This window comes from Pocillopora damicornis, chromosome 1, assembly GCF_964200805.1.
Source record: "Pocillopora damicornis chromosome 1, jaPocDami1.2, whole genome shotgun sequence".
NCBI lineage: Eukaryota > Metazoa > Cnidaria > Anthozoa > Scleractinia > Pocilloporidae > Pocillopora > Pocillopora damicornis.
The window spans coordinates 6360032-6384900 of record NC_142670.1 but is presented as its reverse complement, the minus strand read 5'-3'; the positions used below and the strand labels follow the sequence as shown (position 1 = coordinate 6384900).

The 24869-nt window shown below is 36.3% G+C and overlaps 2 protein-coding genes, 1 long non-coding RNA gene and 1 pseudogene across 4 annotated transcripts in view; 3 read left to right on the top strand and 1 right to left on the bottom strand.

The window, feature by feature from the left end:
- LOC149051612 (uncharacterized) overlaps nt 1-24869 on the bottom strand; it is a 418635-nt pseudogene that overhangs the window by 336057 nt on the left and 57709 nt on the right. The gene's annotated exons all lie outside the window — the stretch shown is intronic.
- Nucleotides 315-10350, top strand: LOC149051621 (adhesion G protein-coupled receptor D1-like). The gene is made up of 18 exons (XM_089186775.1): nt 315-467; nt 2390-2419; nt 2926-3293; nt 4649-4838; nt 5425-5529; nt 5883-5970; nt 6259-6337; nt 6860-6906; nt 7158-7287; nt 7450-7544; nt 7745-7847; nt 7945-8095; nt 8228-8312; nt 8583-8649; nt 9176-9258; nt 9396-9516; nt 9822-9863; nt 10040-10350. The coding sequence occupies exons 1-18, from the start codon at nt 437-439 to the stop codon at nt 10211-10213; spliced, it is 1989 nt and encodes a 662-aa protein (XP_089042901.1). The 5' UTR covers nt 315-436; the 3' UTR covers nt 10214-10350.
- Nucleotides 13902-18155, top strand: LOC149051620 (uncharacterized). The gene is made up of 6 exons (XR_016181008.1): nt 13902-14175; nt 15759-15791; nt 16724-16770; nt 17194-17247; nt 17632-17685; nt 17963-18155. It is a non-coding gene; the product is annotated as an uncharacterized LOC149051620 (long non-coding RNA).
- LOC149051619 (adhesion G protein-coupled receptor E3-like) lies at nt 20584-24585 on the top strand. Its single transcript, XM_089186203.1, has 4 exons — nt 20584-20630; nt 20844-20973; nt 21115-21242; nt 21662-24585. Exons 2-4 carry the CDS (start codon nt 20881-20883, stop codon nt 21774-21776), a joined length of 336 nt encoding a protein of 111 aa, XP_089042329.1. The 5' UTR covers nt 20584-20630; nt 20844-20880; the 3' UTR covers nt 21777-24585.

Below are 24869 nucleotides of genomic sequence, written 5' to 3'. Positions count from 1 at the left end.
AAAACACAGAATGGTAGAATTAGAATATTAGGTATCTTTTCTTCACCGCGTCTGTATTGTATTCTGTTTGATTTATCGCCGGATACCCGATAGTCACAAGAACAAGTTCCAGTTTGATTTGCATGAGAAAACTGAAAATAACACTGAATCTAAATTAAATGCCATATTATGGAAAACCATATCTTTTTATAACTATCTCATTATTAGTGTACGGGGCGATATTAATCTATCCATAATCATAATCATCCACCTGTTTTTGTCTGTAATTATGACAATGTGACAGTAGAGATGTTATTATGAATCTACGAGCTAAGTGAAGCAGTCTGAATAAGTGCACTTCGCGAGGCAAATTCGCCGCTCTCAATATTCTCATTGATAATTTGGATCCTTGAATGTTAAAGAAGAACCCCCTCTTCTGGCGAAACCTTTCGACGAAATGCTTTTGCATGGAATCTTAATCATTTTTGGTAAGTACTTATATGAAACCAATTCGCTGTAGTCAAGCAGTTTAACTAGCTTCCTGTTATCTTTTCTTCCTGATACCATCACCGTATGTTTCCCAAATTTTTTGATGCAATTGATCGACGTGAAGTCTGGTACGAAAAAAGAAAAAGGAGGAGATGAAAACAATTTTGAAAGCCGAGAGCTTTTTTTTTTTCAATTTCTCCAGATTGTTCCCTTTGTCATATCATAGCTATAGCTAAATCAAAAGACAAACACGATGTAATTTAGGTGGCGAAACCGGAACACAAGAGATACCCCCTTTCCTAAAATTCTTGCCCAAACGTTATTGATTTTCTCTGACCTATTTTTATTTTCCACGCGGACATTGAGCACGACCGTCTTATATTCATTTCCTTTCTTGTAGTAAACGTAGTCGTTCGTTAGAGCGAGGTGACAATGGAACGGCTTTCTCTATTTAAGCAGATGTACTTTCTAGACCGTTCTATTGATTTAAGCGCTCTCTAACGACGGAAGCCTTTCAAGCAATAATTAGACCAGAAAACAGAAATCGATCTGAAATGTTTCAAATATATGAGTCATTATAGTAATAAGTTACGAGAATTGTGCTAGGTTTTTTTTTTTTTTTTTTTTTTTTTCTGGGCAATTCGACTCTCAAGAAAAGCTTTACCGATGTCCCGGTATAGTGTACATAACAGGAACACTGAATTCTGACGGAAAAATAGGCATCACAGGGCCCTATAAGTTATCAAGGCCTCTTCAGGGTCCCATGCTTCACTGGGTAAAGCTTACGATACTGTTACATTTTCTTTAAGTTATCTAGTTAGAGGCAATCTCTGAAAATTCCACCTTGTGTCCCTTGCTATAGATGCTTTGTTTAATATACAAAAAATAAATGATAATAATAGTAATTAAAAAAATTTAAACATTTCCAATTTTTTTTTTATTTTGACATGAGGATTCAAACTCGGCACAATTCCTTTGACTAGCTTATCTCTCACTTCATGTTCGTTTTAAAGGATCCTTCGACCACAAACATGCGCGCTTATTCCGCTATTTTCTATGCTATCTAAACTCGTGAAATTTTCATTGTGGTCTATCATCCAACCGCATCAGAGCGATTTAGATATATTAAGGTCTTAGATGGTTGTGGCAGTCTTCTGAAATTATGAGTTGTTTATTCTAGACACATATTTTAGTTTCTCGCAATTTCCTCGAGGAAACTTCTTGTATCTGGAACCGTCGATGGCTTCTCGCGTTCCTTCACTTGAAAGGCTTAAAGCCACGAAGAGAACGAAATGGATTTTACTTCAAAGGCCACCTTCTACCTGTGGAATGGCGGGAAGTCTTGGCTAAAAGGTTCAACTAAGAGCCAATTTGTAGAGATTTTATTGCATCAAAGCGTCGACAAACTCCACGCAAGGTGCAGGACACAAGAAGCAAATGACGAGTCAAAAAAGTATTACTACTGCCATTCGCAAGCGATTTTAAACTTCTGCCCTCAGGGTAGCTCTGACCAGGATATGTTTTAATGACTTTCCTTTCCAATGTGATTAAGTGCGTTGGTTTTTAATAAGGTGTCATTTTCTCCACATTGGCGTCAAATACCTTCCATTCCCTTCTTTAAGTATATTTTGAAACTCTGTACGTTTCCACCACAAGTGAAGGGTGTCAGATTTGTTTTTAGAGTGCGTAACGCTCCTCCCTCTACAAATCCTCCCTCTACGACTGGTAAAGCACGACACTTGCAAGGCGTTGAGTGAAATGCGAACAATTTTATGAGCAGTTACCCCTATATGGTTGACTAGGTAGTCTTACCTCTCCCTCAGGTATCTTACTATCTAAGTACTTGTTTTTCTATTGATTCCCCTGACCCCCTCCCGTCTCCACCCCTCAATCATTTCTTTTGGTTTTGTCTTTATTTCAGGTGCTATGACTGTGCCAACTTCAGCACGAGGTATGTATTGTTTTGCTTAAAAAAAAAAAAAAATTAGAAAATTATCATTAAGGTTCAACATTGTTCAACTTATTATCCTCTGTCGTCAGAGGTTATACACTATATTATATCTTGCCAGATAAATCATAAAATGCGACCTAGTCCAAAAGATCACTGATTTGTCATTGCTGTTAATTATTCCTACGAAATAGGGGGGACAAGTAAACAAAGGGAGGTTTCGGTCTATGAACTTTAAAAAGTGGCATCAAACTCAAAGCAGGCCCATCTTAAACAATTCAGAGAAAATTCAGAAAAAGCTGAGGGTTCTGAAAACCCTAGTTATCTCTAGCTGGGGTGGAATTCGAGTAGTAAAAGGAAAAAAAATCAAGTGAAAAGAAAGTTCAATCAAGTAAATTTACTTACGGAAAAATACTAATTTAACAAAAATATAAAAAGTATGTGAACGAACGAGGAACAGCATTGACATTTAAAAATGTCTCCATTTAATGTTTTCGTATCTAACACAGATGGGCATTGCTCCCGCCCTAATGATACACTCGGACCCTCAGAGCTGAACGGTTCAGACTGTCAGCAATATGTTAGAGAAATGTCTCAGTACTGGCACAGGATGAAATGTGGCAATGAAACACCTGCATCTATTGACGAAACCTGTTGTCACTCTTGGTGTGAGCAGCTGACCTCCTGTTTCAGTCAGTTGCCTCCTTGGAAAAAAGACTGTGTCAGAATGTGGAGGTGTAGGAAAAAACCTCGCAAACAGATTTCGATTATATTGACAAATACAACAGACTCGTCGTATTTGGGCAGAATCAAAGTGAAACAGTGCTGGGCGAAGAAACCGAATTTTCCCGCCATTAAGATAACACCATCAAGCGAAGTACGTATATTTGATTTTCTTGTAACATTTTTAGTGCCTGTTGTTGTTGTTACTTTAATTTCACCCTTTAGAGAGCGTAGAAACCAATCCCACTCTTAGCCCCAGTCGGCGCAGCTATCAATACAAGTTCGACTTTCAAGCAAATAAGAGGAGTGAGCTCTAGTAGAAATTAATGTCGTGGCGAGTACGTTTTCCAGTATTTCCTATGTTATTCATATTTCCTATTTATAATCTTATAATCGGTTATTCCATTCTTAATCCATCAGTATAGGTAATCACATGATTTCGAGTGCAATTTGGAATAAATAAGCAAGAGTAAATTCTTTTAAAGACAAACAGAATTTGTGGTCTTTGAAAACATTAACAAGTGCTTGTTTATTCCAAATTGCACGAGAAAAATCATGTGATTACGCGTTAATAATATACATGGAAAAATACTAGATGGCTTATCATAATTAAATATAAGCAGAGCGCGCGCATCAAGTGCAAAAAATAATTTATTCAAACCGTGCCTTCGGTCAAAACAACCGCGTAGGATCAAAACAATAATAGGCAATGATATCTTCACATCTTTGAGGTGCAAGAAAGTTCAAAGTCCGACTAAACAGTTCAAGGAATAGTTCAGTCTGTGTCCGAAGCACTCTCGATGAAATGGAATCATCGTTTCCGAGGTTTAACCATGACTGTTTTTAATTTCGGCGTTGGATCGCTCGAGCAAAGTGTTAAGCTGGGTCGGCTCGTAATTTTCGATTTCCTTGGATATTACCTTCTCTAAACACCACTTTTTCCAAACTGACAACCAAAGAGCAGTGCTTTTTATAGTGTTTTCGTTGTTTAAGCTGTTTTTCAGCTGCGGTGGCGAAAGAAAACCTACTTAAAACGCCGGCCATTGTTTCGCTCGCAAATTTTCAAATTTTCAGATTTTGTTGCGCCATCCAAGGAAATTTGATTAGCTATCTGTGAGTTTCTTTGATTATTGACCAATCAGAATGTCTGATTTGTTTCTTTCTTTGCACTGAATTCACCCTCTTCTGTACTGAATTAACTCTCTTCTGCACTGAATTACCTGAAAACTGCATTTATCTTAACCAATCAGAACTGAGTAATTTTTCCATGTATATTATTATGTTCGTAATACTTTGCCTAGAAACCATGGCAATAACGTGTAAATAGAAGACTTCGACGTCAGGAAATTAAAACTCCTCTTAAGTTTATTGCTGGTGCCTTGGTTAAAGAAAGCTTTTCCACAGACTGTGTTGCCCACAGTTTATCAATTCCTTTAACAGTTAGGCTACTGAAGGACATATCTAAACCAACGACTATTACCTTATTGAGACTTTTTTTCGCCTTCTCAGTTTTCAAACAAGAAACTTGTTGACATCATCCTAAAGGAATTGATTGACTCTTCTGGAAATGATATAAATCAAGAAAAGATGGAACGCACTTTCCTCACTGTCACCAATTTGGAGGAGTTCATTGGGAATTATGCTCAAAATCACCTAAATCAAACCGTACCTAAGATGAACATCAGTAGTGAACATGCAGGTAAGTGGATCTTAAAAGCTAATTTGGAAGTCAGCTCTTGATTTCTAATTCAGAGTTCAGGATGAATACATGCATCATTCGTGGCAGATTTTAGAAACGTTTGCTAACGCTACTACTTATTCGACGTTTTTGGTATAAGCTTTGTTTGTAGCAACCCTCCATCAAATCATTTTCGCGACACCTGAAACGCGTTGGACCTCTTTTAAGGCAGTTTATAACAGCGAATTCCTATGGCTCATCAGTTGTCTCCAATTCCAATAATTTGTTCTATTATATATATGTTCTTCAATATCGTCATACATATGAAGTCATAAACAGGGGGAAAATGAATAAATAAATTAAGAAAATAAAAATAAGAAACCATTCGAATTCATTCCAGTGATATGTCTATGGATTTAAAAATGATCACCAGCACTTTATGTGACAATTTAATGGAGAACGCTCCTTCGACTGATGATCCCTGCAAACTACTTGCATTTACTACTTCTAAGTGATGGTTCTTCAGTCTTTAAGTGCTAAAACTTTTGAGGACGGTAACTTGTTTATTTTGGCCCTCACGTTAAATAAGTCGCTGTTTTGCAATTAGATATTTTGGTCAGGAAGATTTTCCACGAAAATGAGACTGGAGTACAACTTGAGGATGATAAAGGTGAAAACTACGTCAGCCTTCCTGTTACAGGCTTCGATAACGGTTTGACAACTATCTTTTTCACTTTTTTTTAGCATAGAAAATTATATATTTTTCTCGTATTATTCAAATTATTTTAGCGATTATCTGTGTTCTTGGTTAAAAGGGGGACTGGGTTTAAAATACTTAAGACATTGAAGGTGAATGGCTGATATCTTAAGCTGGTTGTTTTGGTTTTCTTTTATTTCATTTTCAGTTCATTTCTCCTTCGGTCGAATTGTTTTACTCTTATAACAAGGCTGGGCATACCAACGAAACATGCTAATAAACGCGCAAGGTTTTAAACCGTGATAACTTGTACTTTTTTCTAAAAAACTCTCGAAGTAATACAATTGTTTCTATTATTTTCATCTTAGGATCAGTTGTACTTTGTGTCATTTACAAAGATCTCCATGAAGTATTCCTGAAAAAACAAACCGACTCTACTCCTCTCAATAGATTCAGGTTTGCTAAAACTTAGTATTGCATTTCGTATCTTATATTTCAAATTAATCTATTTTGGTTTGCTGATAACCTACGAAGGGAAATGTTAATAACAAAAGAGAAACATCTTCGACCTCAGTTTGAATTTCCCCTTTGTTTTTGTTTCTTTCGTTATGATTCTCTTTTGCTATCTTTTTATTATTTTCTCTTTTTGTCCTTTGTCGGTCCGTTTGTTTGTTTGATTGGTTTTCTTTTCATTTTTTTTTTCATTTTTTTTTCTTGTTTATTTGTCTTTTGGTTATTCAACAGTAATGTCTTGTCTGCAACGATATGGCCGAGGAACAACACTTTCAGAAAGAATGTTACACTGAAATTTAAAAACCTAGCGGTAAGATACAATTAATCAAGAGAGAGCTCCATCTGCATTCGTAACACTATAAAGAAATGTACACAGCGCTGATATTTCTGGAAAATTCAAGCCAAAATTTATACTTCCTTTTGCATCCCTTTGATCCATTTTTGTCTCGCTACATATTTTGTTGCTGTTGTTTGTTGCTGTTGTTGTTGCTTGTTATCGTATATGTTGTTGATTTCGTTTGTTTGGTTTTGCTTTACTTTTGTTATTCCGTTTTCTTTTTCCTTTTTTCTTTTTGTTTTGTTTTGATTTGATTAGATTTGTCTTTTTTCCTTATTATTACTATCATTATTATCAATGTTATCATCATCATCATCGCTATTCTTTTTATTATTATTATTATTATTATTATTATTATCGTTACTATTATTATCATTATTAGTGTTGGGGGGGTAGGGAAAGGGTTTTAAAAAAAGCCAGTGAGAGCACTCCCATCTCCACATTAGCCACCAAGTCGCTGCACTACGTAATACTAACAGCACTTTACGGTTTCAGGACGCGCCGGATGGAAGTTGCGTGTTTTGGAATACTTCGGAAAACAGGTAAACAGCTTTGAATGAATTGATGACATCGTTCACTTCAAATAATAAATTTGCTTAAGGCTTTGCTTTTATGCACTGGTACATCACATTGTGTGTTCACCTCTTACTCCTTCTTTCTCTTACTCATTCTTTTTCTCCTTCTCAGGCTTCCGCGTGTTAATGTCTATAAAACTGGCTATTGTTTTGTTTCTTATGTTCATTGACTGACTGTTTTTGACTGTTTTTCTTACTGTTTCCTGGTGTAATTCTAGCTGGTCCGGACAAGGGTGTCTCCTGCTATCGAAGAACGAGTCTTACACCGAGTGTAGCTGCAATCATTTGACTCACTTTGCCGTTCTTATACAGTTTGACAGGGGAACTAGCGATTGCGGTTTAACTAAGGTAACAATATTTTTAAGCATTCATGCATTGATTTCAGAAGGCACTAAGACTAGATAGCATTGGTGTGGCACTTTTTCATAAATTTGCATTAATCCAGGTATATGATGTGTGGCACTCTTCCGTTACAAGTATTGAATCACTGTTTTTGTATTCATTTCTAAGACGGACGAAAAAGCGCTGGAAATTCTCACATATGTGGGCTTGTCTTTTTCTCTGGTTGGAATCACTTTAACAATCATCAGTTATACTTTTCTTACGTAAGTACATGACATAGTTACACGCAAGCATTCCAAAGCAAGCCGAGAATATAGACTCAACAAGAAATGATATCAGTTTAATTGTGCATAGCTAAGATTCCTTTAAGCAGGCGAGTCGAATCATAAAAATATAACCAGGCTTTGTATAAAATGATGATAGAACTGATGTAGAATAAAATCAGTCATTTGCTTTTGATTAGAGACATGAGGGGGCCCTTATCTCAGATTCGAGTGAGTCTAGTCGCTTCACTTGGCGCAGGTCAACTTTTCTTCCTAGCCGGAAGTGGTGCTGTTGAGAACAAGGTGAGATATTATATCAAACGAGAAGACAAGAATCTCTTTCGGTAAATCTTTATGACTTTCAACCGACTCTTAGCTCAAATTTTTCATTCCTGTGCAGTCTGCCTGTGTTACAGTAGCAGCTTTTGTTCAATATTTCCTAATGGCCGCTTTCTGCTGGATGTTGATCGAGGGAGTTTATCTCTACCTGTTTGTTGTACAAGTTTACAACATCAACGACAAGATGAAGGTTTCACATGGATTTTCATGGGGTAACTATTAATTAAAAACCCATTCTCTCTTTGATAATCTTTTGAAAAGTAAAAGATGAAGATTGCCATCAGCATCTTAGACATCATCATCGTCATTTGACTCTGTTGTCCCTTCGAATTTCGAATCCACAGGTCTACCCGCTCTCGTCGTTTCCATATCGCTGGGCATTGCAGAAGGAACCGGGCCGGGGATTAAAAGCTATGTCAGTGAGAAGTTGTAAGAAATAAATGATTTTTTTGTCAAGCGATTTCTGTCACGAATCCTGTTTTTTTGTTCTTTTTTTGTCTTTTTTTTGTTTTTTTGTTTGCTTGTTTGCATTGTTTTAAATTTTTGTTTTTGTCTAAAGGTTGGCTTGTTTTTGTTGTTTTGTTATTTCTTTGTTGTTTTCAGTTGTAATCAAACATGGAAAGTACTGCGTACATGTATGGGCAAAAATGTAATTAATTGATAAATTATCAAAGTTTCGCATAATTAATTTTTATTCAGCTGCTGGATGTCATCCTCTAACGGCATGATCTGGATATTTGTTGTATTCGTTGTGCTGATTGAGTTGGTAAGTTAAATTCCTAAATTTTTTTTTTCATTTTTATCTTTCACGCTTTGCTTTCAGGTCTCTTTGCATCGTGGGCATTTTCCCCGCCGCTCTTTTTAACCTCTTTGACTCTGTTCAATAGTTTTCAACAAAACATGAAATATATGAAGGATACATTTTGCTTGAGGTGAACCCTATCGTTGGGAGATGCCGTCAGCGGTTACTGTGCAAGGTTTTTAGGTTGAAAGTCCTGGTTCGAGTCTCTACTGGGTTATTGCGTTGTTTTGTTGGACGAAACGTTTTGCGTTCATAATGATTTTAGCCATCTCCTTCCAGCTGTATAAATATTTACCGACGAATGGTCAAGGACACCTCAAAAATGTCTTGCGGAATGCTAGGGAAGGGGAAGGGTTAAAATTTTGACGACCATCCGCTAAGGCAAATAGGACCACTTAGCTCAAGTGCAAACTCCTTTTTCCTTTATAAAGTTTGATTGTTTTTAGATTTTGTTTGTTTGTTTTTTTTTCATTCTTATCACTTTTTTCAGTTAAACACATTGATACTGGTGCGAGTTATCAAGGAAATGACGATAATGCAGCATGTAAAAGACAAAGTCAGCGAACAAATAAGGTAAGTATTTCACCGGCGCCAGTGGTAGATTCATATAAGTCATTAGCCTCATACTTTGCTGCCTTATACGACTAGTGTCAACTCACAACAATGGTAAAAGCAAATTATCTTGATTTCCTTTTTTCCTGATTTTATAGGCTTGGTGTCAGGGCATGCGCGGTGATGATTCCTTTGCTAGGGATCACGTGGCTATTTGGTCTTCTTTCGCCCCTGCATAAAGCGTTTGTGTACATTTTCACAATTTTTAACTCTACTCAGGTAAAATGAATACAGCTGTTAGGGATGAAATCCGTGCTCATACCATACCAACGTAAAAGCAAATTCTACAGCAAGTTGTACTACCCCTTCCTTACAAGTTTACCAGGTGGTAAACTTAGTGTAATACAAAGACAAAGTAGAGAACTTGTGATTAATAGCAGTAAAGGTTTGGACATTTTTGCTGCCCAGTAACGTTTAATACTGAGAGGTTTAGGGTTGGGGGGGGGAGGGGGGGGGGGCTTGTATGAAAGCACTTTGAATCTACTAAAGGCGGTAATGGGATTTCTGAAATTGCGATTTAACAGGGCCTCTTAATATTCCTCCTTCACTGTGTGAGAAATCCAGAGGTATGTTATCAAATGTTGTTTTAAGTCTCTTTGTAAACTTTAGTTTTTTGCTCAGAGTTTTACCTGGCAATGCTTCCACTTTGAAATAAGAAATTAAATTCGATGGTTGTATGTATGCGAAGCACATAGAGTTGTACAGTTCTTGAGATCGTTTTGATATCAACTTATTCATGCAGATTAGATCTCGCTTCAAAAGAAGGATAAACGCTGTCAACCCAACTGCAGATGAAGTAACAGGCGTTAAACGAGCTTCGCAAATAAATGAAACAATCAGCGTGATACTGCCAAGGAAATTGAATGTCCAGCCTCCTAATAACCATGAAAGTGGCATTGGAATCTCTGAGATCTGATTCGTCATCGTAGTGTTGTTCCTTAGCTTAGATCTGTGTATATCTTAAATTAAGAAAATTTTAGGTAAGGATAACCAGCTTCAGAAGGCTCTGACAGCTTTGTATTGATCCGAAAAGTAGTAAAAGAACGTCTCAAGCAATCGGTATTTACGGTTTCCTCCTTGTGGAAAAAAGAGCATTGGATATAGTTGTGTTTAGAAGGTCTACATCCAAGGCATCAGTTTACAGAGTAATGAAACTATCATAAGCCACCACAAATTATACGGCCCTCACAAAAAGGAAAACACGTTATGCATACCAATGGTAATCAAGATATTATTACTCTCAATATAGGCAAGGGTTTAAAAAAAAAAGAAAACAAACAAACAAACAAAAAAAAAAACTATGAATAGTTTTTTCTCTTGGCAGTCTCGCTTTTACCTGTGTAGTTGTTTGAGAATTTTTCCCTCGGGAGTGGCGGTTGAGAAATATCTCTTCATTAACTCTATGAGTCTCCACTCTGATAAGTCCGTTCCTCCTGAAACACGCACGATAGCTTGAGAGTTGAGCATCGGACTTTGAATTTTGATAATGCAAATTAATCCATTCAAAAAGCTTTCTCAATTTGTCACATGTCAAAAAAAAACTTATTTACTTCCTCATTTAAAAATACATGATTAATAACATTTTAATGAGGAGCGTGTAATGCCTCGAGCGAATCTTTTCGTGGAATAACAGAAAGAAATTTCAAATAATCTCAATTTAAGCCTTTTGTTGTTAACAAATGAACAATCAACCCTCTTTACGTTTGTTATTCTCGTGGTTTTAATTTTACTCGTTAAAATACCAGCAAAAGCAACAACAGTGCTAACTTGTAGCAATTCTCAGAGAAAGATAAGTTTGCACCAATTATGATAATCAAATTACGATTCATTAATCCACCTACTTTTGCGCAAAGATATCACAAGAAACCAACCATAAACGGCTTATCTGAACTGGAAAAACTTCAATACAAGTGCTCCACCCCTTAAACCATGGTGCACTTGTCGACCTTTTGCCAGAAAAGTGTGAATTCCATGCACTGAATCAAAAAGAAAAAAAATCCCGAGGTAAACAGCGAAGTTATCGAGTGAAATGTCGGAACAGTCCCGCAGGGCTCAAAAGCCATTTACTCAATAGGAGTAGTCTGTTGGTGTTGGCGACGACGACTGGTCTCCCTGAAAACCATGTTACCACCAAAAATTCCAGCCCTCTACCCCCAAGCTTTGGATAAAAACTAGCTCGTAAGAGCCAAAGAGGACTTGTGTGTTTTTTATGAAGATCCTGAAATTGAATAAGTAGGGGCATAACTCTTAATGAGGAATTGAAGCGTAATGGTCACTTTACTTCAAGGAGTTGAGGAATGAGAAAAAGTCTTGGTAGTTATTTTCGTTCGCTTCTTATTATTTGAAGTTGTCCAAGGGCATTCAGAAAGAAAAAAAACTGGCAAAAAGGCATTGCAGATCCATATTTATTCACATGCAGATCCATTTTGAAACACAAAATACAAATATTCCCGCAACATAGTAAAAGTTTATGGAGAATTTATATATTTCATTGGCAAATTTGAGTCCCCTGATAACCTCGTTTTTCGCTTGTTCACGGCGATGCTTTTCAGGTGATAGCCGGGGATTTTTGGGATAGCATCCTCCTCCAGCTTGTACTTCGCGGATGTTCGAGTAACAAGTATGACGAGAAAGACCTGTATGACTAGCGCTTAGGCGCGAAACTCAGAGTCACAGAGAATCGATGCGTCCTCTTAATTCTTTAACTTATGTATACTTAGCTCTGCTACCACAGTATTGAGCACTTTATGCCAAGGTAGACTCTACCCCCACATTTATATATGTATATATATATATATATATATTTTTTTTTTTATTAAAATGATAACGATAATAGTAATACATCCAATAGAGGAATATTTGGCTTTTTAAGACTATATTTATGCGCCGCAAGCATGGTTCGGATACATCTACTTTAATAATTACACGCAAGGATGACAAAAACACTTCTCCGTATGATTGAAGTAGGTAGTATTTCAATTTTTTTTGTACAGAATGACTTATTTAACCGTTATTTTATGTAAGCGCCGCACGTCAAGTGGAAATTATGAAGTTTTCTTTGGAAGTATGAGGCCAAGGCGCCTTATTACAATGCTGAAATATGCCAGAATTTTCCATCAGTAGGTTTATGATTGAAGGCCTTTCAGACGTTTGATGACGCTAGTAAAAGAAGTAGCATTGACTATCCCATCCTTGAGTCCGTCTTAATTTTTCGTTTTCTCGTTTTCCTCTTCTCCTTGAACTAATTATTCTCGTTTTGTCGGCATTAAAATGAAATGTTACATTTTCCTCTGATACCAATAGAGTAATGTTTAAATCCTTGTTTAAAACCCTTCAATTGCTATCCGCTGTCAGCCTAGCTAATTTTTAGTCTCTCAAGAAAGTCTGTATTCGTAAAACGTTACTTAAATAGCGGAGCAGTTAAAATTCTTAAAGGTGTATTTGTTTCAACAAATTGTCGATGTAAAAACAGTTTTTTGATCCTTCATTTAGTGTTGCCAAAAAAAAGAAAATATTGTGATTAGATGGAGGCTTAACACGAAAATTTCCCCCGGTAGACATGATTAATTATTCATTTGAAAATTTCCTCTTTAAACAGATAAAGCTTTCTCAACCTCGTTTTAGTTCGTCATGCAAACTAGGAAATTCGGCCCAGTTTCAATAAAGACACCTATTGAGTTGAACACTCTTTGTTTTGTGTTAATGATCATTCATTGCACATCTCGCAGTTGCCATGTCATTTACACAAATACGTCAGTGTGTGCCCAACGTATGGGTGAATTAGAATTTAAAAAAATACCGCTCTCTTAAGAGCTCTTTAAAAGGAAAATATGGTCTAGAAAATTTTATTTCTGTTGAAAGAACTTTTCGACAGGAATTCGAAAATAATTGTCGTTTTGTTCAATTCGGAACGGAACCCAGAGAAATGCAGTTAAAACAAACAAATTCTACTTCGCCAAGCACTGAGATGAAGATCGATATCGTAAGCTAACATTGTTCGACAACGGGAGACTTCCTAACGCTCTTCATGTAACATGAGGCTCTGTTTATATATATGAAACAAACTTGGAAAGGTAGACCTCTTATATTTATTTTCCCAAAGTAGATTTGTGGTAATTCTTTTGAGTGCTCTTACTTTCAATTTTGCCTTGTTCACTTCCATATTTTCTCATAATTTACAAAAGTAAAAGAGAGAATTTCCTTGGTCTAGTGACCTCCATTAGAAAAACAAAGCATACAAACTATACAGGTCTATTTACTACTGTGAAGTTGACCCTTGGTTGACTTTGAGTTTTGATTTTTATTCTGTCGTTGCCCACTCATTTGACGGATAATCTTCAAGTCTCTCATTTCTCACTTGGTGCATGCCAACAAGGGCTGTTTTGAGAGCATTGGCTGGTAAACACACGGGTCCAAATGATCTGTGCTCAGTAATACACCGAAGCCTGGTCCCTACAGTTTCAATGATAATTTACATCACTCAATTAGCAATGTGAAATAAATCCGTCGCGGGCACTGCGCGGGTTTTTGGTAAAAACTAAAAAATTGTTACTTTAGAAACAAAGATTTTATTTGAGAAGAATTCTTTATCCTCGATTCCAGATCGAGTCGATCACCAATTAAATTCATTTCTTGACAGCATATACTCTTGTCTTCTGATAATGAAGTTCTTGAGGCCAGGAAATCGCTTTGAAACACGGAATTACATGTATTAGAGGAAAATTGAAAAAATTACTCGATGAAAATTTCAGAGGCAGCCGATCTAAGTTTCATTCCCTTTATTTTTAGAATGCTAATACAATGTAAGACAGCTCCTTGAACTGCACCAACCAGATGTTTAGAGTAAATGTACGACTTGCGCCTGGTAAGAAAATCGAGGTAAAAAAAGTAAATAGATAAATAAAATAAAATAAATAAAAAAAGAACAGGCGAAAGATATTAGAATAGCGAGAAACTACAATTGTAATTTAACTTGCGATTTAAATATGCGAGGCTAGGAAATTTATGATTCCATTCGAGCCAATATGGCGAGCATTTCAAATGCAAATTTATAACAGTAATTCGCAGAAACTATAATATCAGCGCATCAGCTATTTGGCACATTAAAAAAATATATATTATTTGAAAGAACTTAGTTTAAAAAAAAAAAGATGAAATTTAGGAATTGTAATTCTATGATGTATGCTCAAAAGTGAATTCTTAAGAAGAGGTGATCGTTTTTTTAACATTCACTACAAAGCTCAAAAGCTGAACCATAAGCGTTCCAACACTTCAACAAATATCAAAATTAAAAAAATTGCAATGGAAAACATATTCCATTGCTGCATTAGTACAATATTTACTGTTTCTGTGTGGTTTGGCTTCGTTAAAGAGTTCTTTGCTTGAGGAAATGTCGGAGATTTGTCGGCCGATGGCTGCTGGTAAGTGTTTTATTATTGTAGGCGGATGGTTGGAATCGGTGTCGATGTAGAGAGTTTCGTTGTTGGGCTTTTTGTATGGGTAGTGGGTTCTGTCTGTGAGGTTTAGGGTGACGTCGAGGAAGTTACAGATTTTTAGGTTTGTGCTTCTAGAAATGTTCAGACTTTGTTTCTTAAATTCTCGTGTGATGTCCTTCTAGTCCGTTCTGATTGTGGTCCGCTTAGATTTCTTAGAAGTACCAGCCCGTTGTCTCTATAGAGTCCTACGTTGTTTTTGCCGTATTTCTCGCTGAGGTTGTTAAGGAGGAAAAGTCCGATAAGCTTACGTCGAACATACTGTTGTGGTTTTTCTCAGTCCAGGCGGTCTCGTTGTCAAATAAAAGTGATTTCCGGCGGTGCATAATTATGTCGATGTCTTTGTCACTGATTGTGGTATAATTCTTGGCAAACGAAATTGCTTTAGATAGAAGAGACTCTGTGATGGATGAGTCAAAACTGTCGATGTCGAACGAGGCGAACGAATGCTTTTTCATGTCGGGTATGTTGGTGAACCAATTAATTACATCTGATGTGTTTTTCCACTGATTGAGCTTTGTCATTTCTCTGACTTTCGAGTTGATATTGTCGAGAATTTGTTTACTGACTTTTCCGAGTTCAGTTTTTGCGGGATTTATGAGGTGATTGGCGGAGTTGTCTTTATGGTCTTTTAGGTTACTAAAAGGTTGTTGTATTGCGATTTGTTCTGTACGGTTGTCGATGTTGAGCTCTTGGGTGATAGATTTTGCTTGTGAGTCAATGATGTTGGCGGTGTCGGTGCTAGCTTTCTTGTAGGTGGTTGTGATGCTGTCCCTTAGGAGTTTGTCGTGCTGCGTCTTGTCAAGCTTGTAAAAGTTCAAATCTTTTACAAGCTTGAAAAGACGCAGCTATTAGTAGTAGTAGTAGTTACTGTAGCAGTAGTAGTAGTAGAAGTAGTAGTAGTATCATTTTGGTTATAATTTTTTTCTTTTGAGGTGAATCTCATTTTTTCCTTTTTTTATCCCGAAGTTGTTCAAGGCTGCTGGGGAATAGCTGAACAAAGTAAGTGCTTATGACACTGCGCGCTAGCTTAAGTAAAGTTAGAATATCAATAAGCTAAGTGAATTCAGTTGCTGCATCAGAGAGATTGTGGCCAGCCTTTTCAGTCAATTCAAGAGGAAATGCTGCTTCATTGATTTCTTCTAATTCATGATCGAACGATGCATGCGTAGCTTAAACTGCACGGCGTCAGTTTAACCGCAACACACAAATTCTTTGAGAGTCAAGTTGTACTTTATAATTATTTTGCCGCTGTTTCAATTCTATTGCGGATAATAATTGTGTAAATGCCACGTTATTGAAGCAAAGTGAATGTGAACATTCGAATTCGAGCTGCAGAAATCTTCTTCAGAGCGGATGGCGCGAGATAAAATGTAATCCATTTGTGTTTGGTGCTCCCGAGGTTCCTGCTCCAAGTGGTGTAAACAACTTTACTCCTTTATTGGTGAAAATGAGCCACCACTTCGACTCTGTCTTGCAAAGTTTCAATATGTTCCAGTAATATTGCATTTCGTGTAATATCCTGCAGAACATTTGTGTTTCACATCAGATTGATCAACTCAAGTGAGTAATTTTTAGGAAACAGAAAGTCGTGATTTATCGAGAAGCGTGACTCAATGTAATCACTTGCTTTATTTTAAGCTGAGTAATTGTTTAGCGATGCCAGTATGTGCCTAGTTTTTGCAACACCTTATCAGTCAAAAGAAGTCAGAAATCCTGCAACCTACCATATGGAAGGCGCTAAGTTTTACTTTCGCCCAGTTTCTATAAGCTGCTCAAAATTCTACAACAAAACAATGTAATTTGCAATTGAGTAGAAGAGGTCAAGCCTTATTAAAAATTCCTAATAAAAGTACAAGTATCACCTTCCGTTAGTCCTTTCGTATGATACAATTTTCATTTGCAGCTTTTTATCCCCTTGACTTTTTAATAAGCAACTGGAGCAACACTCCTTACAACTCATCCAACCGATAATACTACGGTAAGCTGTTGGATCGATTGTTTTCTATAAGATTCTGGGTTTAAATTAAGTTTTACAAGGCTGTGGGGGCATAGAAAGTTAATAAAGGGCTTCACAACACGTAACCGCAACAGTTCAAATCATTATGTTTTCGCTAAAGGACTTACAGGTAGATGATGGTGTAGCAGCAGTTCCAATGTTTATCTCACCTTACATTCTGTTTATCTATTTGTATTTTAATTTAGTTTACTTTTGATTGATTGGTTAGTGATAAGTTCATTGATTAATTACTGTAATATTTAAAAGTTTACAATGTGTATCTCAACTCATGTTCTGTTTATTTACCTTTTATTTTAGTGTACTCTTGACTGATCAGTTAGTGATAAGTTAATTAGTTAATTTTTTTTTTTTGTTGTTGCTGTTTTTTTGGTTTTTTTGCTAAAGGGTGGAAACAATAACAGTGATATCACTCATCCCGAAAACACCTAAGACTCACAGGTGGATAATGGTGTAGCAGCAGTTTCAATGTTTATCTCACCTTACATTCTGTTTGTTAGCTTGTGTTTTAGTTTAGTTTACTTTTCATTGATCGGTTAGTGATGAATTAATTAGTTCATTGTTACAATGTTCACAATGTATATCTCACCTTACGTTATGTTTGTTAGCTTGTATTTTAGTTTAGTTTACTTTTCATTGATCGGTTAGTGATAAGTTAATTAGTTCATTGTCACAATTTTTACAATGTTCACAATGTGTATCTCACCTTACGTTACGTTTACCTAGCATGTATTTTAGTTTAATTTTATTGATCGGTTAGTGATAAGTTATTGATTGATTGTTTTTTTGTTGCTGTTGTTGTTGTTTTGTTTTGTTTTGCTACAGAATGGAGGCACTAACAGTGACGTCAGTGGTCCCGAAAACACCGAAGACTTACAGGTAGATGATGGTGCAGAAGCAGTTTCAATGTTTATCTCAACTTACATTCTGTTTGTTAGCTTGTATTTTAGTTTAGTTTACTTTTCATTGATCGGTTAGTGATGAGTTAATAAGTTCATTGTTACAATTTTTACAATGTTCAGAATGTGCATCTCACCTTACGTTATGTTTACCTAGCTTTTAATTTAGTTTACTTTTTATTGAGCGTTTAGTGATAAGTTAATTTGTTGATTAGTTTTTTTGTTGTTTTGTTTTGTTTTGTTTTGTTTTGCTACAGAATGGAGGCACTAACAGTGATATCAGTGGTCCCGAAAACATAGTCGAGGTACAGGAGATGATGGTGTAGCAGCAGTTTCAATGTTTATCTCACCTAACATTATTTTTTTTAGCTTGTATTTTAGTTTACTCTTTATTGATCGCTTAGTGATAAGTTAATTAGTTGATTCTTTTTTTTTTTTGGTTTTTTTGGTTTTTTTGGTTTTTTTGTTTTGTTTTGCGTTTTTGTTTTTGCGGCTTGATTGGCTGGTTTCAAACTTACTTAGTTTTGTTCCTCATGGATTGAATGAGGATTTGAATGGTTGCTCACCAGCCGTTTCTCTCATACTTTGTTTGTCTTAAATGCGACAAGAGCTATAAGCCACGATGTATACTCAAGTTCACCAGAAATATCGTTTAGCAAAAGAATAGCCTTGTTAAAACTCTTGAAATCTGCTAACTATACCTCTTTTCATGAAGAATGCAAAAGAGCAGTTTAGAACTTCAATCAAAAGTATATGGTCCGAGTATTCACTACGGAGAGACAAGTCATCAAAGGATAAAAAAGTGGAGGATACTGTTTTTGCTTCGTTCCGTTTTGAAAGCTCTATATTAAGCTTTGCCAGAAAGCGGCTGAGCGTTACAAGTCCCGAACTTATTGATGTCGATGAAGATCTGAGTAAGTGCAAAATAGTCTTTCATCTTTATTTTTTTGGAAAAGAGCTTTTTCATGTGTGAGTTCAGGCAAGCATTACGTGTACATTAAGAGCCAATACCACTATCGTTTACATTAGCTAATCGAAACACAATTTTTTTTCCGCGTGCTGTATCAGAAGCATTAACTATGGCTTGCAATTCTTTAGAGAAATAATTGCATGCAAAATCATTAGTTGGAAGTTATGCAACTGAATACTCTCTAGTCATGCGGGTCATTGCCTAATTATGCTCATCACCTATATGCATTTGTACTTTGTAGACGAGTGAAAATAAAATAAACGTCGAAGCTGTACCATTTTGCTTTTTTTTAAATTTTTTATCAATATAGACTTTCGAGTTAGACGCAATGTCCTACAGAGGGGGGATGACTTTCTGTTCAATGGAAGTAATCGCGAGACCTTTATTAAGATTCCGTCAGCTAATCTGGATCGAGGTAAAAAGCCTTCTTTGTTTTGAGTCAGTTTCTTACCAGACGATTGCCCATAACTTTTTGGCCAACTCTTCTGTGGAAATGGCTTCATTCCGACGTGCATTATCAAATATGCAATACACGTAGTGTGCTTTTACAACAGTGAGCTTTTGTTTACTTTTTCCCTTTCCCCTTCATCTTAGACCAAATCGATTTCTGTTTTTAAATTTCTCGAGTCTCTTTCTTTCTTTCTTTTTTTTTTTGGGCGTCATTACGAATAAACTTTATGCTTTAAAAAAGAATTGAATATTGCGCTTTGTCATGATTTAGCAGTCTGTAATAGCATTTGTGCCCGGAGCATTTAAAGGCCACCGCCATTTTTCAAAAAAATTCCATTTTTGGAAGCCGAAATCAATGCAGTTCTCATTTACCTTTTTAACAGACTCCACAGTACTTGGGCTCGAATACAGCAATCTTGCTAAGCTTTTTTCAAACTATTCAGCTGACACTGAGGGAGATAACAAAACAAAGTATGTATAATCTATTTGATAACTGAAGAACAAATAGAAATTATTTTACTGTTTTTTGATCATTCGATTTGCTTTATTTCAGGATACTTGACAGTGTAGTTATGTCCGCTGTAATAGACCCTCCGCCTAATGTTCTAACAGAAAACATCACATTGGTTTTTAAGAACACGCAGGTGTATACGCTACTCTTTCGTTATTTTTTATTTATTAATTTTTTACTTAATTTAATTGACGTTGCTTGTTTGTTTGTTTGTTTCATGAAAGGGGAACACCAACAGTTCATGCATCCCACATATAGGTGATTATGTTGTCATCTTTTGCCTTAATTCAAACTGGGATTTAATGATCTGGCTAACGATTTGAAGACTTCCCGATGCTTGATTTGTAAATCAGCATTGCACCCCATTAGGCTTCCCACCAATTTTCAAATTTCGTCACGTTGAAGCCACCACAAAATGGATGTTAGATTTCATTAATGGGTGGTCCCAGGGACCTTCATATGAAGAATTACTATTTTACTTGAGTGTTACGTTAATATTCTATAGCTATGACGCCTTACGAGTCAGTTACTCTTTCGTTATCTGTTATTTATTTATTTTTTATTTAATTTAATTGGCGTTGCTTGTTTGCTTGTTTGTTTCATGAAAGGGAAACACCAACAGTTCATGTGTCCCACATATAGGTGATTATGTTGTCATCTTTTGCCTTAATTTAAACTGGGATTTAATGACTAGCTAACGATTTGAAGACTGCCCAAGCCCCAGTAAATCAGCATTACATCCCATTAGGCTTCCCGCCAATTTTCAAATTTCGTCACCTTGAAGTCACCACAAATTAAAATGGATGTTAGATCTCGTTAATGGGTGGTCCCAAGGACCTTCATGTTAAGAATTACTATTTTACCTGGAGGGTTACGTCAATATTCAATAGTTATGAGTCAGCTACTAGTAATGCATCACCGAGCCTCGATTTTTTTTCCTTTAGGTGAATCGTAAAAAAAGAATATGTGTATTCTGGAGATTCTCTGAAGAAAAGTAAGCACCACTGTGACATAAATTTTATCAATGGCGTGAATTCTTCCAGTTTTTCATTGGGGCTAAAACTATTTGAGCGGAATGTAAAAGTATCCGAAATACTTTTCAGCATTTGGTGGAGTGAATTGAAGTCTTTTCAGGTGGAGGGAGGAAGGGGTTCCAATCGAATAAGCTGCTTTGACTCCTTCCTCCTTATCAAATTCTTTTTTAAAGCTTTGGGAGCTGGTCAAGTAAAGGATGTCAAACAAAGATGATATCCGATCACCATACGGAATGCGTTTGCAATCATCTCACTCACTTCGCTGTACTCATGAATTTCATCGACGATGCTGATGACAGGAAGGTGGATATTATTTTTTACTACAAAAGAATGTCATATAGATCTGAAAAGTTACAGAGAGGCATGAAAAGTATCGCATTCATTTATGTTCATTAAAATGTACATTTCCTTTAATAAAAAATAAAATAATTATGACGTTTACAGTTTTTCAATCAGGATAAAACTCGTTCGTCAGATGAGCATGACAAAATTCTGACACTCCTCACTCGAGTAGGGATGGCCTTATCTCTCACTGGAGTTATACTCACGGTTATCAGCTATCTTCAGCTTACGTAAGTACATTTAACTAACACTGCTATATTACTGAATTGTAGGAGATTAACTATATTTAGAAGAATGGAATTAGATCAGTTCTACATCGATGTCAAGACGGACTGCTCATACCTGGAAAAGAAATCAAACGTTCTGAGATGATCTCTCTTTAAAAATGATATTTCGGCAAGGAGTGAAAATTGCTTCAAATGAACATAACCATAAAATGGAAACTTTCAAGTCACTATTCTTTTATCCATTCGTTATTCACTAATCAATTAATGTAACATGTATTATGTCAGCGTATTTATTCCTCCATTTGGTGAATGATTTACAATTATCTTTTAGATGGTTTCCTTTGCCATTCATTGGCGTTAGCTTTTTTTTTTTTACTGCTAAATGAATTTCGTTTCGTTACTATTTTTTGGCTTCTTTGCAGAGACAGAAATTCAGCTTTGTGTCACATACGGGTTAGTCTGACTTCCTGCATTGGAGCAGGACATATCATCTTTTACGCTGGAATTGACTCCACGGGAAACCAGGTGACTCTTTGAACTCCTACTTTCGTGTTGCTTTGTTGATGCTGCTGTTCTTGTGATTTGTTAGTTTATTTGTTTGTTTGTTTTTTAATAGATCTAGCTTCTTATTGATTTAATACTGACTGTTCCTTGGATATTTTTGCTTTTTTTTTTTTTTGGTTGGCATATTTTCTACGTATGTTGCAATTTTTGTCTGTTTTCTTACTATTTTCGTTCTGTTTTGTTTGGTTTTGTTTCTTTTTGTTTCTTGGATTACTATTTTGAAAAAAACCATTTAACGGGCGAATTATTACATTTTTACGGATAACCTTTTCCTTGCAGGCTACCTGTGTAGCTGTGGCAGCTCTTATGCAGTATTTCCTGATGGCCAGTTTTTGCTGGATGCTTGTCGAGGGGATTTATATCTATTTATTTGTTGTAAAGGTTTACAACATTAGCGACAAAAAGTATCGCTATCATGGCTTCTGCTGGGGTGAGGAATATGTTAAAAAACGGGATAGGTCTTAAAGAATGTACTTGACAAAATATCTTGATTGTGATTGGCTAAAACCGATACGAATAAACTTTCTTAAAATAGCTTCATTTTTTAATTCTTTAAATGAACATGCGCAGTTTTTGAAAACCATTGGATCGTCTTGATGTTTACCTTTGTCAATCTTAAAATATTTTCGGTGCTCATTAGACCTAGACATGCTTGCAGATGTAGTTGGCTGAAATCACGCAGCTTTTCTAATTCACGGTGTATTGGTAATTTCATACTCTCAATCAACATGTTTCATGACTAACAACATAAAAATACAGATTGAAAGTTCATATAATCGCGTAATAACCTATTTTCGTTATTACTTTTATCGTTATTACTTTATTACCTATTTTCGTTATTACCTCTTCAGGACTGCCTGCAATCATAGTTGTTGTATGTCTGGGTATCGCTACCGGAAATGATGGAATCGAAACTTTTGTTAATGATGAAAGGTAAGTTTGAAAGTTTGTTTATTTTATATACTGTATACAAAATGATGGAACCCTGAAAGCATGAACCTGTACAGAAAAAGGAAAAAATAACGGGGGACGAGGGAAGGACTTTGGTGCCTTCGTGTCACCTTCTCCTGTCTCTGCGTCCTAATTTTTTTAAACCAGGATTGTAGGGAGTGCAAGGGCTTAATAATTTCAACCTTCAGCCTGCCAAACTGGTCTTTCCCCCTCCCCTTCCCGCCTCCCTCTTCTTAACCACAAGGCACCCCATTCTTTCAGGCTGTGGATTTCTCTATGTATTATTATAGGAGATGAAGAGTTTGTAAATTACTATACAAGATGACTTCTTTTCGTAATTTTGCAAAGTAATATAAAGGCAACATGCTGCATTAAGCACGGGTTTTGATTTGACCTTCTGCCTCGAAACGCCCTTAAATGCTGCTCTTAAAGTGGAAAAATTAAAAGTTTGTTCCCCTATGCCTTTTATTTTTCTAAGCTGCTGGATGTCTTCCTCTAACAATATCATCTTGATATTTGTTTCCTTTGTTGGATTGATCGCAATTGTAAGTGGCAACGTATTGAATTTTTACAGATAGGAGTTTAGTCATCCAAACATATTTACTTCAACGTTGATTAGAACAACAGTTTTTCAATTATTTCTATTCTCTTGGTGAGCCTTTGAAAGTCCTCTAGAAAAACTTACAACAGAAGCTTGTGTGATATTTCATTTTTCTCTTTTCGTGTTCTCCCTCTTCTTTTGTTTTCCTTTTTAATGCCTGAAGAGTAACCTGATCATCCTCGTGCGAGTTATCAAGGAAGTGACAACAATCCAACTGGTGAAAGATAGCCAGACTGAGCAGATCAGGTGGGATGATAAGAATTGCTTCTCCCCTAAATGGGGTCCATAATGTAAATATTTTTGTTTGTTTGTTTTTGGTAGAAAGCTTAAACTTCAATCTCTTTAGGAAACACTGGTCTCCGATTGACGTGCTTTGAAAGACGCCCTAGCACATAAAATATAGTTTGTTTTCGATGAGGAACCTTCAAACTGGTTCGTTTGTTACTCCTAACATTTTATATCGGCTATTCATTGCGTTCAATCTAAGCCAAGAGTTTTCAATCTTTCTTTACTTCTACTGGAGTGGAAAAAGATCTAGAATTCAGATTAAAAGCTTGTGTTTTCAGAGCGACTATTCATCTTCCAGGCTTGGTGTCCGTGCATGCGTGGTGTTAGCTCCACTGCTGGGTGTCACGTGGCTGATTGGCTTCCTCGCGCCGTTACACATCGCCTTCTCCTATATTTTTGTAATCCTTAATTCCACTCAGGTAAAGTCATCTACAACCTTTAAGGTTTGGTAAAGCTTGTGCTCATGGGTAGAAATAAGGGCGTACTTACGGCGTGATGTGTGTCAGAAATACTGAAAAGTGTCTCCATATCGAAGGATAATTCAGATTTTCTTTTAAACGCCAGACCCGTGACCCTCCGAAAAAGAGCCGACTCAAGACCATTTAAACCTCCCTTATGAAATTGCATTTTTATCTCCAAAGCTTTAGGTCTGCTTAAGCCACCATGAATCGATTACTTCTGATGGATAGAGTTGTATTCGGAAAATTAAGCCTCAAATAAGTGATCGATCGTAGATGATAAGGAAAGAAGATCTCCAGCCGAGTTGTTCTAGAAAACACAACCCTACATTCACGACAAAAAATAACAAAACAAAACAAAACAAACAAAAAAGGGGTAAAGCTACTTTTATTTCTGCATCTATTTGCCTATCTATTTATTTATCAACCAGTAAAGTCATATCTATATTTCTTTAAAGGGATTGTTCATTTTCTTCTTTCACTCCTTGGGAAATAGTGAGGTAAATATAATTTTTGAGTCTCTGTAATTCATATCAAGAAAAACTGGTTACAAATAATAAGTGCCTCTAATTTGACCTAATTCGTATCCAGATAAGGGGGCGTTTCAAAAGAAGAGTCCGAAAAACTCCTCCCAGATGCATTTAATCAAAGGCCAGGTGACAATAGAGGAAACTCTCAAGCCCGTCAGAGTCACAATGATACCGGGATTCCTGCGCAGGATCGAGAGTAATCAGTGGACCTTGAACTTTTCTCTTGCCTATAAAATGG

What these genes read in the sequence shown, in the direction of transcription:
- LOC149051621 (XM_089186775.1), top strand. Translation starts at nt 437, where the DNA reads ATGCTTTTGCATGGAATCTTAATCATTTTTG. An exon ending in ACTCCTCTCAATAGATTCAG is followed by an intron (nt 5,971 to 6,258) that starts GTTTGCTAAAAC and finishes GTTATTCAACAG; the next exon opens with TAATGTCTTGTCTGCAACGA. An exon ending in GTGGTGCTGTTGAGAACAAG is followed by an intron (nt 7,848 to 7,944) that starts GTGAGATATTAT and finishes ATTCCTGTGCAG; the next exon opens with TCTGCCTGTGTTACAGTAGC.
- LOC149051619 (XM_089186203.1), top strand. Translation starts at nt 20,881, where the DNA reads ATGATATCCGATCACCATACGGAATGCGTTTGCAATCATCTCACTCAC. An exon ending in ACGATGCTGATGACAGGAAG is followed by an intron (nt 20,974 to 21,114) that starts GTGGATATTATT and finishes TGACGTTTACAG; the next exon opens with TTTTTCAATCAGGATAAAAC. An exon ending in ATCAGCTATCTTCAGCTTAC is followed by an intron (nt 21,243 to 21,661) that starts GTAAGTACATTT and finishes GCTTCTTTGCAG; the next exon opens with AGACAGAAATTCAGCTTTGT.